General features: G+C 43.5%; 1 protein-coding gene across 2 annotated transcripts in view; it reads right to left on the bottom strand.

Annotated features, from left to right (window-relative positions):
* Positions 1 to 16,947, bottom strand: part of PTPN4 (protein tyrosine phosphatase non-receptor type 4) — a 149,968-nt gene that overhangs the window by 9,915 nt on the left and 123,106 nt on the right. For both annotated transcript variants that reach the window (XM_020805515.3, XM_072985244.2), the window contains 4 exons: positions 16,842 to 16,903; positions 16,148 to 16,294; positions 11,835 to 11,963; positions 11,176 to 11,324 (listed from right to left, as the gene is read on the bottom strand). In XM_020805515.3, coding sequence (XP_020661174.1) covers positions 11,176 to 11,324; positions 11,835 to 11,963; positions 16,148 to 16,294; positions 16,842 to 16,903 — 487 coding nt within the window. The remainder of the gene's footprint in view (positions 1 to 11,175; positions 11,325 to 11,834; positions 11,964 to 16,147; positions 16,295 to 16,841; positions 16,904 to 16,947) is intronic.

The following is a 16,947-nucleotide window of genomic DNA, read 5'->3' on the forward strand; positions in this document are numbered from 1 at the left end:
AGAGAGGCCTGATTTGTTTTTTAAAATTGGTTCTAAAAGTTGGATACGAGGGGCAGTATACTTGGGACACCCTAATAGGATATGGGAAATTGAATCGATACAGTTTTGTTTGCATGAACAAAGCCTATCTGCGTGGGGGGTCCTTAAAAATCTGCCCGTCAGGACTGCAGATGGCATCACATTAAACCGGGCCAATGAGAACGCCCTCCGGTGCTGGGGGTTACTTAGTGCAGAGAGGTATGAAGCTATATGTCCAAATTTGCAAGGAAGAGACAATTTCACTGGTGAACAAGTCTTGTTAGCCGCATTGTAAAGGTTTTGTTGCTCAATGTCCAGGACTCTTTGTTTAATTATTTGAAACGTTTCAGAGGCAGACAGCATATAGAAGGAGTCCAAGCATAGACCCAAAGCACTAATTTTTTTCTCGATGATGGCAAGCCAGTTGGAGGAGGACGAATCTTGAAGTAGTTGAAAAATGAGACTATTTGGATCAGGGTCGTTATGAAGTCTCAGCCAGTATTTGAAGGTAATCAACCAGGCTCTAGATTCGATTGAAGTCTGTCCGGTTTCCAGGCAAAGAGCAGCGTATGGGACGCAATTAGGCAGCCCTAATATTTTGCGAAGAAATTTTGACTGGATACACTCAATAGAATGGTCGAATGAGCTGATCCATATAGGGCAACCATATAGAATTTGGGCCTGAACTTTAGCGTTAAAAACCTTTATGGCTGCAGGGATGAATTGGTTGCCAGTATTGTAGAAAAACCGGGAGACTGCAAGGGTGCTGGAAGTGGCTAGATTTGTAACAGAATTACGGTGTTGTGTCCAAAATAAGTTATATTGAAAGTTGATACCAAGGTATTTGAAATGCTTAACCTGTTCTATTGTGTTTCCATTGATTACCCATTTTAAGGGTCGCCAGGATTTGGAGAAAACAAGAATTTTTGATTTTTCGCAGTTTAGTAGAAGCTTGTTTTGGTTAAGATATTCGAGGCACCTAGTGAGTAGGCGTTTCAAACCCACACGGGTGCGGGAAATTAGAACGGCATCATCCGCGTAGAGGAAGAAGCAGAGTTACAGTTAGGTAACCACTCTTTTTTCTTTGTTGTCTCTGTGAATGCACATGAATGGCTGATTACCAAGCTAACTTAATGGAAGGTGGGCCATCATGATAGGATAGATGTCAAGACAGCCCGTACAAAATATGCATCCCTTTTGACACAAACATCTAGCCTGTAGTGTGAGATGAACATGGAGGGCCTGGACCAGGTAGCTGTCCTGCAAATGTGTGAAATATCAGTGCATTTGAGCAAGGGTGTGTCCCAGGACCGTGCGCCGTTATGGTAAATAGGAAAGCCAATTAGATTTGCATAAGCCTGGGAGGCAGGAAAGTTTTAAGGGTCAGATCATACTTTCACACTATTAAAGAGCAGGCCAGGTAGGTGGGGCTGGTCAGCCATGAAAGACAGCCCATCTAGGAGAAGGAAAACTCCGATTTCAAACCTCCACTGCCTTGTGGCTATATCCACTCATGGAAAAGGCTTCAGGAGTTAACCTAGAGGCAAAATCCGGAGCTGGAGTCCCGAAGGCAGCTCGTGTCGTTCTGCCAACTCCTGCGACGTTGCTGGAACCAGTTGTATTGGCTCTTGCCTTTCCATTGGACCATTTCAGCAATGTGGAGAGGGGGGATCTGCTGCTTGGGTAACAGCTTATCCTCCATATTACTTTACCCAGGCTTCATGCTCTGGAGAGGACACTCCTCGATTCAGAGCATGTTACCATAGTCTCTCTAGACTGAAGGATGCCTATTCTGAGCAAGGCTGTGGATGTAGAGATGGCTCTTGTGGAGTGTGCCCTGACCGAGGCAGGTGAAGGCTTATTTGCCAGCTCATAAGCCAAGGTGATGGTCTGGATGGTCCAACAGGAAAGCATCTGTGAAGATGCTTGATAACCTTGTTTGGTCCCTGGCAACAGACGAATAGGCAAGGAGACTTAATGAAATCTACTGTGCGAGAAACAGAAGGCGAGTGAATGCTTCACAAAGATTTGGAACATGTGTTCCAAGTCCGAGGAAAGCAATGGGAACAGAGTCAGGAGGACAATGGATTGTTTGATGTGAAAATCAGAGAAAACCTTGAGTAGGAAGGAGACGTCAGGGTAGAGGGTGACTTTGTCTGGGTGGAAGGAGGATCTACCCACAGAGCTGCTAGTTCACTAGCCCGTCTGGCAGATGTAATGGTGACCAGGAACAATGTCTTAAGGGAAAGAAACTTGTGCGGAGTAGTGGCCAAAGGCTCAAAGGGTGGACAGGTCAAATGGTGGAGTAACAGTTGCAGAGACTGCAGGGGTGGAGGTTTGGGGGAAGGCTGAATGTTTTTGAGCCCTCTAAGGAACCTCTTTTGGGCTGGGTGGGAAAACGTTGATATTTCTGAACCTGCAGGTTGATGTGTGATGATAGCCACGATGTAGACCTTTTATGGTGGAATGAGATAGTCCACGTTTGAAGAGGTATAGGATGAAAGAGAGAAGCGTATCCAGAGTAAGTGGTACAGCTGAGAGGTCCTTAGACTGTGCAAAGGTAGTAAAAGGATTCCATCTGTAGGAGTACAGCAAGATGGTAGATGGTTTCGTTGCTCCGGCAAGAAGTTACCATGGGGGTGAATCCTCTAGGTGGTGAGGTGGAGAAATTTGAGGTCTGGGCGGGTGACACTGCTGCTGTTCTGTGCTAGATGATGGTAGAATCATGGGAAGTGGAGAAAGTCAATGTCATCATTTTCAGTGTGGTGAACCATGGCTGGCATAGCCACCAGGGTGCTATGAGAAGATAATTTGTCCACTCCTGATGCAGGCAGATGGTTGTTTGTTGGATCAGAGGGATGCGGGTGGGGGGGGGGAAATGTATATGAGACCAGAGCCCCACTTGTCATGAAGGCATCTCCCAGAGAGTGTGTGCCTCTTCCTGCTCGGGAGCAGTATCAAGTGCACTTTGTGTTGTGCTCCATGTTAAAAGCGAAACTTTTAAGATATTAAGATCTATTAAAAATGGTTGTGAGTTAAGATCCAAAGAAGAGTTAGAAATACCAAAAATATATCTACACTGGTGGTCCACAACACGTGGGATCTAGGTATAGAAAAGATAAAATAGAGGGCTTTTACACAGAACAAATGATATTTGATAAACTTCTGCTGGGCTCAAATGATAAAGTAATTAAGAAAATTTATGATTACTTGCTTGAAACTAAAATGCAAGATGAGATGGTAAAAGAATGCATGATTAGGTGGGCACAAAATATAGGACATAATATTGATATTCATCAATGGTTGCAAATATGGAAAAGTAACATGACAGTTTTTTCGCTAGACATTGACTTTTTGTGATCGCTATAGTGATTCGCAAAACAGTGATTCCTATGGAGGAATTTCGCTGGACAATGTTTGGTCCCTGCTTCGCAAACTGATTTTCGCTAGATGATGATTTTGACATCTCCCTCTGCGCTCGCAAAACAGGTGTTTTCGGAACCTAAGCTTCGCAAGACAGCAATTTAAACAGCTGATCGGCAGTTCGCAAAGCGGCTTTCCTATGGCCGATCTTCACTAGACAACAACAATTCTTCCCCATTGAAACACATTAAACAGGTTTCAATGCATTCCAATGGGGAAATGCTTTTCGCTAGACAATGATTTCGCTAAACAGCGATTTCAGTGGAACGGATTATCATCTTCTAGCGAGGCACCACTGTATATACTGTAGATAGATAGATAGATAGATAAAGACAAAGAACTACCTACTTTAGGTAGGTAGGTAGGTAGGTAAGATAAGTTTAGACAGACAGACAGACAGACAGACAGACAGACAGACAGACAGACAGACAGATAGTTACTGCAGCCAGAATTCTTTACGCTAAGAATTGGAAGAAATTGGAGATACCGAAACAAGACAAACTCATTGAGAAGCTATGGGAAGTGGCAGAAATGGATATTCTATCAGAAGTGCTGAAAGACTGTCCAATACACAGGGCAACTGAACGATGGGATTTATTATATAAATGGCCTGAGTCACCAGATAGTGCTTGAATAACATAGAATTAAAGTAAGATGTAACTGTAAATTGAAACCTGGAGGGCAATCAAATTGTAGAAAGGCGAAAATATCGTAACATGAACAGATTGGATAACAGTATATTTTGTGTTCTCCTTCCCCCTCTTTCCCCCCATATCCCCCTCTACATTTTGTACTGCTTACCTTATCCCTAGTGGTTAAAAATAAAAAAAATTTAAAAAAAGAAAAGAAAAAAGTAAAAGTAAAAAGGAACAGCTCACCAGAGACACAACGCAGCTCCAGCATCAAGAGGAATCTAACCTCAGTGGCAGCAAAAAGGAACAAAGGGGCTCTTCAGTTGGGCAGAGAAAGTACACTGGGGATGGGACATCCTAGCGAACACGTGACTGAAAGCTCAAGAAAATTCCAAGGAGCCCTGCACAGGTGCAGACTTAGCCCATTCATGCACATTCAAAGAGACCACGAAGAACAATTTTTAAAATGCTGAACATTTTGGTTTACTCTCTTAACTTAAATTTCAGTGTAATATGTTTAACATGTAACATGTCTGAAAACCTTGATGTATTAAATAGAATACTTTGGGAACTGAAAAGGTTATTGTTTTTACATGGCATCTTCTGTGACACTGTAGCTTTGGAAAATATCACTGTATATTCCGACTCATCATATTTTTCTGGGTTTAATCTACATACTGAGAGCTAAAAAACTTTAAAAAAATAAGTTGTTTCGGGAATTCTATTATCAGTTACTTGAACACTCACATAATTTTATAGCTGTTATGACAATGAAGCAATCACATGTCAGCAAGTATGTTATTACTCATTGAAATCTTCCAAATTGGCATGGTAACTCAATGTTAGAGGTAAAAACAATTCATTTCAAAGGGAAATAAAACTAATGCTAATATATGAATTTGCTTTCAAATCACTTCTCTTTGTTGAAACAAATCTGATATTACCATATGGAATGTATGCCTTTTCTAACATTGTCACATATTAAATGCCATCCAGTCAAAACCAACTTATAGCAATCTTAATTGGGCTTTCAAGGCAATTGAAATATTTAAGGAGTATTTTTACCAGTTTCATACCCTAGTGAGCTTCCATGGTTGAGCAAAGGATTCAAACCCAGGTCTCCTGGGTCTTGGTATATCATGCTATCCATTATACCAGAGGTCATCAACCCCTGGTCCGTGGGCCGGTGCCAGTCCGTGGCCTGAGGGTTGCTAGGTATTTGGCTAATTCATATGTTGGGGAGGCGATGGTACTTACAATGGGCCTGAGTGGGATTGAGTCCTTGTGGATTTTAGGGAGTCCGTATAGTCTTGGTGGGAGAGCTTCTGTCTTGCAGATTCGTTGAAGGACGAATGAATTAGCCAAATACCTAGCGACCCTCCTACAGACCCACATTGGACAAACCTCATCCTACATCAAAGACTCAGGACATTTCATTAGCAAGATCAGCACCCTAAAACTCAACCCTGGGGACAGACTGATCAGCTTTGATGTAGTATACTTATTCATTAAGGTACTGATAAAGGACACCCTAACACTCATCCAGCAGATATTTCCAGAAGACATCAAGGCCCTTTTCCAACGCTGCCTAACAACCAGCTATTTTCAGTGGGATAATGAATTCTATGAACAGATAGATGGCCATGGGGACCCCCACCACCCTGTTATAGCAAACTTCTACATGGAGCATTTCGGCTTCGGTACCCTTCACACTCACATTCTGGTTCCAATATGTGGATGACACCTTCGCAATTTGTAACCACAGTGAAGAAAAATTGGAACAATTTCTAAACCATCTCAATAGCATCCACCCAAATATACAATTCAGCATGGAAAAAGAAACAGAGGGCCAACTCCTGTTCTTAGATGTCATGGTCCTATGCAAAACTGACCTCCGACTGGGATACAAGGTCTACAGAAAACCCAACTACACAGACCGGTACCTACACAAAAACTCCAACCACCACCCACAGCAAAAAAGAGGCATAATCAAAACACTGGTAGACCGTGCAAATCGGAATTGTGAAGCTCAGTTCCTCAGCACTGAACTCAACCATCTGAATTGGCAAATGGCTACTCCAAAAATGAAATCACAAGAGCCATCAAACCAAGAAAACAATACCGAACTGAAGAAAAACAGCCACCCACAAATAAAGTATTTCTGCCATACATCAAAGAGGTCACAGACCGCATGGGGAAACTTTTGAAGAAACACAACCTACAAGCAGTATTCAAGCCCACCACAAAAATACAACAAATGTTACGGTCAACAAAGAACAGAAGGGACCCCCTCACCACTGCAGGAGTATACCGGATACCTTGCAGTTGTGGCCAGGTAAACAGCAGACCCTTGACTTATGGAATTAATCTGTATTGGAATGGTGGCTGCAGGCCGAAAATTCTGCAGGTCGAGGCTCCATTGACCTACAATGCATTGAAAACCGATTAATCTGGCCGTTTTTGTTCCATTTTGGTTTTTTCCCCAATCTGTAGGTCGATTCTCCAGCTGCAAGTCGAACCTAAATTTTGCAGCCAGAGAAGTCTGTAATTTGAAAAGTCTGTAATTGGAGCCGTCTGTAAGTCGAGGGTCCACTATATATTGGAACCACAAAACAAAGCATCCACACCAGAATCAAAGAACATGAGAGACACTGCAGACTAAAACAATCAGAAAAATCTGCAGTAGCTGAACATGCCCTAAAACAAGCTGGACATGAAATTATATTTCAAAATACTGAAATACTGGACAACACCAGCAATCATTACGTTAGACTGCACAGGGAAGCCAATGAAATCCACAAACACCAGCAGAACTTCAACAAAAAGGAAGAAAGTTTGAAACTCAACAAAACTTGGTTCCCAGCACTGAAAAATACAGTGTGCAAAAGGTCAACGAACTCTACCCAGCCACAAAGACCAGTGATCACTACACACAAAAGACCAGCTAACGACACTCATCAATCACAGTGACAGATAATCTCTCCTCCTTATCACAGCAAGACACCCACAACAAAAACACACTGATCACCATAATCACCCATCTCCTGAAATGGACAAAAGCTGATCTCACAGCTATAAATACTCAACACCCAAACAAACTGCACCAGAGCACAGAGTGTTGTCCTCTGAAGATGCTGGCCACAGAGATTGGCGAAACATTAGGAAGAACAACCTTCAGAACACATCCAAAAAGCCCGAAAAACGCACAACAACCAATAAAATAACTTTATTGCAGTAACAGGATATTCTTTATCCATAGCACTGTATTTCCCATTTCCTTTGAGATTTTCCTAAGATGACTAAATCACTAACAACAATGTGGCAATAAAAAAAGGAACTGAGGAGGGAGAGTTCATGTGATAACTTCAGAATGGTGCTACTGAATTGCTTTTAAAGGATTTTTTGCCTAATGACTGTCTTTATATCCATATGTACAACATAAAATAATCCACTCTGTAACATATCCTTACTGCTTCTGCAGTACAAATGGCAAACAAAACAATTAGGTACCTTAGAAGAATTACTTCTAGAAGATTTACATTTCTAGAACTGTAATTAGGTTTTTAGAAATACGTATGCAATTTAATTTTTCTCCAATGAACTACCTTTTTTAACTTCTTAAAAATACAGTGCCAAACATAGAGCATTTTCTAGAGTTTGCAAACCAGGCTCATTTCTACACTCACTTTTCTAAGATTTCTGAAATATATGATGACTAGAAATACTGTAAGTTCATCCATATTCTGCTGACTGGGGCAGCAGAGGGAAGGTGAGGAGGGGCAAGTGTAGTGAGCTGGTCTGTTGTGCTTTGAAATCTAGAGTCTGTCTTGGAAGTCTCTAAACTGTGTCAGTTAGCTTGCAGAGTGGAGCTGGAAAGCTTCAGATAGAATCTTTTCTCCTGATCTGTTCATAGGATATGAAAAAAGAAGTCTGCTTCTGGTGGTCATTGCTGCCTACTTTGAACTATTCATTCCACAGCAAGTATTTTACATTTTTATTTTTAGTACAACAATTAACACCTCAGTTGCAATACACAAGTAGTATGTTCTGTTAAGTATTACTCCCATAAATTATAAGCTGGAATCAGCACATTATAGATGACTAGTCACATCAACTGCAACTGTGCTGCATTTTCCTTTAAAATGAAAGTATTTGATTTGAGATCACAGAATCATGAAAAGTGAAGTTGGAAGGGGACTACAAGGCCATACTTACACATTGATAGGGCAAAAATCGCATTGCGATGATCGGCGGTTCCAAAATGGCTGCCGGACGCCCAAAATGGACGCCGCAAGTGTTTTCACGCCCTGCCCTCGCTTACCGAGGGCGCGAAAATGGCAGCGCTATGGAGGAACATCGCTGAACGGTGAGTTTAGGGCCCCATAGGAACGCATTAAACTAAGTTTAATGCGTTCCTATGGGGTTTTCCGTTCCGTTTAGTGATGTTTTTGCATAGCGCCGATTAATCTGGAACAGATTAACGTCGCTATGCGGGGTACCACTGTAGTTCGGCAGGAATTGTTTTTGGCAAATCCGTGTTGGCTTCTCATTATTATTGCATTGTTTTCTAGGTGCTTGCACAATGACTGCTTTATAACCTGTTCCAGAACTTTGCCTGGCATTCATGTAAGGCTCACTGGCCCTTAGTTCCCAGGTTCCTCTTTTTTGCCCTTTTTTAAGATAGGGAGAACATTGACCCTCCTCCAATCCTCTGGCACCTCACCCATTTCCCATGATTTTAAGAAAATCATGGACAGCAGTTCTAAGAGTTCTTCAGCCAGTTTCCTTATTCCTCCAGATGCAGTTCATCCGGCCTGATGCAGTTCATCCGGCCCTGGAGATTTGAACTCATTCAAGGTGGTAAGGTATTCCTTGACTATTTGTTTATAAATCTCCAGCCAGAATCCTGTCCCCCCCCCCCGCCACACACACACACTTGTACCTCCAATTTGTTTGGAAGTTCATGCTCTATTTTATGGGCAAAGACTGAACTAAAATAGGAATTGAGCACCTCTGCCTTTTCTTTGTCCTGTTATAATTTTTCCATGCAAATTGCAGAGCTGTGCCACTATGTCTTTTGCTACTCACAACATACCTGAAGAATGTTTTTATTGCTTTTAGTGTCTCTAGCTAACCTCAGCTCATTCTCAGCTTTTGCCCTCCTAACACCATCCCTGCATTTCCTTGCTACTTGTCTTTACTCATCCTTGGTGACCTTGCCTTCTTTCTACTTCCTGTACATGTCTTTTTTGGTTTTTAGGTTCTCCCTGAGCTTTTTGTGAAGCCACACTAGCCTGTTTTGACACCTCCCACCTTTTTTTCTTGTTGTAATAGGTTGTAGTTGTGCCTTTAGAATTTCTTTTTTTAGAAGATCCCACCCTTCTTGGACTCCTTTTCTAGTCTGGATCTCCTGCCATGGGACTTTACTTATCCTTGTTCTGAGATTATTATTGTTTTTAAACTTTGTTATGCCACCCAGAGTAGACTATCTGTCTAGATGGGCGGGTTATAAATTAAATAAATAAATTAAATAAATTAAATAAATTAAATAAATTAAATAAATTAAATAAATAAATAAATATTAAAATTGGCTTTTTAAAAAAATCCAGAAGAAGTGTGTGGCTATACTCTACTTTGAAATCAAGAATTCTAGAAGGATATGGTCACTCTCGCCTAGAGTTCCCCTTACTGCCACTTCCCCCACCAAGTTATCTCTTTTGGTTAGAATAAAATCAAGGATAGCAAATCTTCTAGTTTCTTTCTCCACTTTTTGTAGGAGTAAATTATCAGCCACACAAGCCAGGAATTCTTTGGAAGGGCCATACTTGGCAGAATTTGCCTTCCAACACATATCTGGATAATATAAATCTCCCATCATTACTACATCGTGTCTCTTTGAAAACCCTACAATTTGTTTTTCAAGTTTCATCCACTTTCTCTCTTTGATTGGGCTGTCAATAGTAGACTCCAACTACTAAGTTGTTTTTGTTTTTCGCCCCAACTAGATTGCTCCAGATGCTGTTGATGGGACAGTCAATCTCCTCCTCCTGTATTTCTGTGCAGGAATGTGTATTTTTGACATATACTGCAACTCCACCTCCCTTTTTATTATCTCTGTTCTTTTTGATCAGTTTATATCCCCCAATTGCTATTATATCCCTCATGTTTACTTACATTCTACATCTTATCTTGTTTTAAGCTGGTACAGAAATGTCATAATTTTAGTAATAGGCTAATTTTAATTTTTGTCCAGAAGATGGCATCAAATGGTAACATGAATATCCTTCACCATTAGGGACAAAGGGAATAATAGGGGTCAAAGACCATCCAGTTAATTTTACTTGCCCAAAGGCAAGACTATTAATCCTCCAGAGAGCACAACACACCCACAAGCAAGAAAACCAACCCATTAGTATAGAAAAAGCAAAAGGAAGAATAAAGTCTTAAAGCCAACACCAGCAGAATCTCCCAATGTGCAGGGGACAAACCAAAAGGTCAAAACATTATCAGATCCCGCTTGCAGATGTCCTTGTATCGAAGCTGTGGTCTACCTCTGGGGCGATTTCCCTGCACTAATTCTCCATACAGGAGATCTTTTAGAATTCAACCACCAGCCATTCTCACGACATGCCCAAGCCAACGTAGACGTCACTGTTTCAGTAATGTATACATGCTAAAAATTCCAGCTTGTTCTAGGACTACTCTATTTGGAACTTGTCCTGCCAGGTGATACCAAAAATACACTGGAGACAACATATATGGAACGTGTTCAGCTTCCTCTCCTACCGTGCACGAAGGGTCCAGTACAGTACTGCAGTACAGGAGTGTGCTCAGGACACAGGCTCTATAGACCTGGATCTTGGTATATGCCGTCAGCTTCTTATTAAGCCATACTCTCAATGACACAAATAGACATGCTTTTGTGAAGAATGAAAATGCACTGCGGACACTGGGTAAAATCTGTTACTATCCCAATCTATTTACAGTCAGGCACCATGAGAATTCAGAATATCTGAAAATGTAGAACGGTAGAAGTGAAATAATACTATCAATTAAAGGGCTGACAAAAAGGTACAGTAAATTTTTCCTGTGAACTAAATACCTGCAGTGAACAATAATTGGTTCTTCTCTGCCAGCTCTTTTTTTCCGGACAAGACATACAAAATCCAGGAAATCACTGGAATCATCAGGAACCCCATGATCAGGCCATGCGATATACTGGATTTGAGTGAGCTGACGACTTTCATTTTTCTAGTGAAACAAAATTTGGTCAGATGTTACTGAACAACTCAGTGACTTTCTATAACATGTTTAATGTTTAATGTTCAAAGTCAAATCTATCTCAAGTGTTTCACATACTTACTTCCATGTGTCACATCAGTTAAATCAAGTTCAAAATGATTAAACAGAGGTGAGACCAGCATTACATGATTAAATATATTATGTACTGTATTTACAAAATCAGATCCCTGATGTAAATGTCATGCAAAACTGGGATTAAATTTGAGGGAACAGTTTAAAAGGCCGTACTAAAACTACGTAAGAGGTGAATTGATATATACATTTAGATTTTTGAAGTGATTAATATAATATATATATTATATATTTTGAACAAATGCTAAGAATTAGTATCAATACTGTGAACTATTTCTCAAAGAAGTCTAAAACTAACAGATAAAATATGACTGCAATAAAATTCTGAAGAGAAATGTTTTCAGATTTAGGGTTACTAAAAAAATCATATTGAATTATGTGTCTTACCTCCAGGTTAGATAATGTCATCTCTCTGAAGACATAAGCAGGATTTCCTTCTTCTGAATGGCAAGTGATCTGGAAATTCCCATATAAGGAGCTTCCACCAGGCTCTGGCCAGTACTGATGGCATTTTACCTAAAACCAAGAGGAATTGTTTTTAAATGCTCCTCAGTTTTCAAAAGCAGCTTTTTGCCCCCGATATCTTGTAGTTATCTCCAACTGTGGCATGAGACACGCATTAAAGCCTATAAATGAAGTGGGTTACTTCTTACATGATCTATATTAATAATCCAGTGACTAATTGACACTCAATTAAACTTTAGCTAGAATGTGATCCAAAATTATAATAGTCCAACATAGCTGAAGAACTCAGAACTTCTCTAACAGTTGATCTCTATGCTGACACTCTATTCTCCTGGAAATTAACTCCATGATTAACTAAAAAAAATTATCAAATTCCCCCATGTCTCCTGTTAACACAATTATCTCTACATAGCTATGTATTTTCTTTAATCCAACAGCAGTTTTTTGAAGTATAAGTCTTTTTACAGTGATATGGATGCTTTTGGAGTTACTGAAATTATATGGTAATTCACATTTTATCATTGGCACCTAGTGTTATTTACCGTATTTTTCGCTCCATAAGACGCACCTTTCCATAAGACGCACCAAATTTTTAGGAGAAGAAAACAGGAAAAAAATTATCTGCTTTCTTCTCCTAAAACTTGGTGAGCCTTATGGAGAGGTCCATCTTATGGAACACACCCTAGGGTCCTAGGGTGTGTTCCAGGACCCTTTGGAGCCTCCCCCTGCCTCCCTCGGGGGCCAGAGGGGGTGAAATCGCCAGCTTCTGGGGCTCTTCTGAAGTTTCCCAAGCCTCAGAAGAGCCCCCAAAGGTGGCGGTTTCATCCCCTCTGGCCCCCAGGGGAGGCAGGGTCAGTCTCCAAAGAGTCCTAGGGTGTGTTCTAGGACCCTTTGGAGACTCACCCTGCCTCCCTCAGGGGCCAGAGGGGGCAAAATCGCCACCTTCTGGGGCTCTTCTGAGGCTTCCCAAGCCTCAAAAGAGCCCCAGAAGGTGGCGATTTTGCCCCTTCTGGCCCCCGGGGGAGGCAGGGTGAGTCTCCAAAGGGTCCTAGAACACACCCTAGGACCCTTTGGAGACTCACCCTGCCTCCCCCGGGCAACAGAGGGGGCAAAATAGGCAGCTTCCAGGACCTTTTCTGAGCCTTTCCAGGCTCAGAAAAGGTCCTGGAAGCTCCCGATTTTGCCCCCGCTGTCCTCGTGGGGGGGGGGAGCCTGGCAAGGGTCCTGGGAGGCTCCCTTGGACCCTTGCCACGTTCCCCCACCCCCCCATGGGGCCAGGGGGGGGTAAATTCGCCAGCTTCTGGGAGTGTTTTGAGGCTTGGGAAGCCTCCAAACACCCCCAGAACCTGGCGATTTTGCCAGTGCTGGCCCCGCGGGGGGTGGGGGGAGGGTGGCAAGGGTCCTGGAAGGCTCCCTTGGACCCTTGCCACCCTCCACCCACCCCCCATGGGACCAGGGGGGGTAAAATCGCCAGCTTCTGGGAGTGTTTTGAGGCTTGGGAAGCCTCCAAACACCCCCAGAACCTGGCGATTTTGCCAGTGCTGGCCCCGCGGGGGGTGGGTGGCAAGGGTCCAAGGGAGGCTCCCTTGGACCCTTGCCACCCTCCCCCCACCCCCCACAGAGTGGGGGGGGTTAAAATCGCCAGCTTCTGAGAGTGCTTGGAGGCTTATCAAGCTTCCAAACACTCCCAGAACCTGGCGATTTCGCCAGGGCTGGCCCCGCGGGGGGGTGGGGGGAGGGTGGCAAGGGTCCTGGAAGGCTCCCTTGGACCCTTGCCACCCTCCACCGCCCCCCTGGGACCGGGGGGGTAAAATCGCCAGCTTCTGGGAGTGTTTTGATGCTTGGGAAGCCTCCAAACACCCCCAGAACCTGGCGATTTTGCCAGTGCTGGCCCCGCGGGGGGTGGGGGGAGGGTGGCAAGGGTCCAAGGGAGGCTCCCTTGGACCCTTGCCACCCTCCCCCCACCCCCCACAGAGCGGGTGGGGGTTAAAATCGCCAGCTTCTGAGAGTGTTTGGAGGCTTATCAAGCTTCCAAACACTCCCAGAACCTGGCGATTTCGCCAGGGCTGGCCCCGCGGGGGGGTGGGGGGAGGGTGGCAAGGGTCCTGGAAGGCTCCCTTGGACCCTTGCCACCCTCCACCCACCCCCCATGGGACCAGGTGGGGTAAAATCGCCAGCTTCTGGGAGTGTTTTGAGGCTTGGGAAGCCTCCAAACACCCCCAGAACCTGGCGATTTTGCCAGTGCTGGCCCCGCGGGGGGTGGGTGGCAAGGGTCCAAGGGAGGCTCCCTTGGACCCTTGCCACCCTCCCCCCACCCCCCACAGAGCGGGGGGGGTTAAAATCGCCAGCTTCTGAGAGTGTTTGGAGGCTTATCAAGCTTCCAAACACTCCCAGAACCTGGCGATTTCGCCAGGGCTGGCCCCGCGGGGGGGTGGGGGGAGGGTGGCAAGGGTCCTGGAAGGCTCCCTTGGACCCTTGCCACCCTCCACCCCCCCATGGGACCAGGGGGGGTAAAATCGCCAGGTTCTGGGAGTGTTTTGAGGCTTGGGAAGCCTCAAAACACTCCCAGAACCTGACGATTTTGCCAGTGCTGGCTGGTGCGTGGGTGGGAGGAGCGTCGCAAGGATCTGAGTGAGCTCCCAGGACCCTTGCGACGTTCCCCCCACCTGGAAGCTGGCGATTTCGCCGGTGCTGGCCCCGTGGGGGCGTGGGGGAGCCTCGCAAGGGTCCTGGAAGGCTCACCCGGACCCTTGCGACGCTCCCCCCCACAGGGCCAGCAGCGACGAAATTGCTGCATTCACACCATTAGACGCACTGACTTCCCCACCCACATTTTGGAGGGGGGAAAGTGCGTCTTATGGTGCAAAAAATACGGTACTTACTCCCACTCAAAGAAGTTCTCAAAGAAGCTAAATAATAGCCACAAAAAACCCCAGAAATACAGACAATAACAATGACAGCTCCAAATTCTCTCCAAAATCTTTTAAAACTGAAATAGCATGAATCATCCAAAGTACATGGGAGAACTAATTAAATTTAATTGCTAAGACAAAAACATTCCAAGGAGAAGGCAACAGAAAGGTGAGAGATCAAATCTCCATGCGACCAGGTAAAATAAACACAAGGAGATACTGTGCTCTACCTCACTCCACTCTGAAGTTACTCTCCTCACATAAAGAAAAACTCTGGACAGAGAAGAGCCTTTCTGCCTCTGGAGGCTTTTCACAGGATCTATAATGATGTTTTTCTAGGGTTCTGGTTGAGTGAAGCACCTCCACAGAGAGAGGAAGCTCCTCTCCTCTCAAAGAATGGAGAGGGATAGTAGCAACATTGAATGACAGCGGGTCTAGACCCTCCACGTGGATTTATTTTATTTTATATACTTTTCTAGACACCTTAATGTATAAATGTACTTTGTGAAAGAATAGAACAGTAAGCTAAGCCATACTGTTGGTGGCAGTAGACTGGAGAAATTGTTCCTACAGACATCTTGGGCACCTTGTTTAGAGCTTTATTATGTCATTCTGAGCCCCAAAACCACTAACTGATACAACTCAGAACATAATTTAAAAGATACAACAGGTTCAAAGAGGAGGGGTGCTCTTAAAGGATGTCTTACACTACCATGACCTGAAACAAGCCCAAGCCAGAAAACTCATGCCATTAGTTGGTGATGGCACCACCAATCTGAGAGAAGTACACTTGCTTTAGTGTTCTAAAATCTGTAAACCAGGGGTCTCAAACATGCCGCCCGGGGGCCATTTGTGGCCCCCCAGATGATAGTTTGTGGCCCTCGCCTTGCCTGCCCCCCCAAAGTGCCCACACATCCTGTGCTGTCAAGAGTAAAAAAAAAGCCTTGCCTCGCTTGCCAGCTCTCTCCCAAGACAGCACCTCTTGCACCCTCCATCCAGAACTGCAGCCTGCCAGCCAGCCCACCTGTCTGTCGGCTAAGGAAACTCTTGGGCGGCTTCCTCAGGCTCTTGCTCCGCTTGGCAGAAAATCTGATGCGGCCCAGCCTCACCCAGACTCTGTCTCTAGCGGCCCCCAGGTAAATTGAGTTTAAAACTCCTGCTGTAAACTGTCTTTATGGCTGTGGCAGAAAAGTTATGTATAAATACAATACATTTTTGGAAACATTTTAACAGTACAGGAAAAGAAACATTGTTTTTAAAAAAGCACTTGCTTCGACGAGATTTGCTACTTGTTTTAAGAGTTAAAATTACACTCCATCTTACTCTGCCTCGTTCCACTTGAGTGGTTAACATAACCACCATAGAAGAACCTTGCTCCCACGTCATCTGCCAAAAATCAGGACAAGTGTTGGGTAAAGGACCTTGGCAAGCAATGTATTTATTTATTATGCTGGAAGAAGGGATTTCCATCTAAAAATAAAAGAAAAATGCCAAATGATTTTATTAATTTCACAACTTAATATACTCTTGGGAAGGTCAAATATAATCTCAGTAGAAGACTAAAAAACTGTATTATTGCATTGCTTCTTGTAAAAACAATTAAAAATCAACAAACATCAAGATCATTTTTTCTCCTAACTCCAGAAAAAGTAATCTGCAACAATATCTGACTGTAGGTCTAATTTGTTGGGGCTCATTTATATATAGCTGGACACAAATGACTTCTTTTAGTTAGAAGAGCATCAAAAGACCCTTTAACTTCTGGGGAGAAAATGACACAACAACTTTTTAACTTTTCTGTTCCTACCACAGATTAGAGTTGCATGTGTATGCACCATAATCCATACCAGAATTGTGAGCCCCTATAAAAACTTACACTATGTTGAAGCTATTTGAAATGATATAAAAACGGAATAGTTGCCCCCCCCCAGCTTTTAAACCAAGAAGGCTAAACTATTTCATCTCCAGTTACGCAACACAGAAATAACCTGAAGGAAAATTAGAACCATCAACTCACGTTTATATAATTCGCATTGATGTAATCATCATTACTCTTTAATATGACCCGTGTAGCATCATCTAGGAATTTAAAAAAACACAATAAAAAACCTGTTAACTGTCGA

Source organism: Pogona vitticeps, chromosome 1 (genome assembly GCF_051106095.1).
Source record: "Pogona vitticeps strain Pit_001003342236 chromosome 1, PviZW2.1, whole genome shotgun sequence".
Classification (NCBI taxonomy): Eukaryota; Metazoa; Chordata; class Lepidosauria; order Squamata; family Agamidae; genus Pogona; species Pogona vitticeps.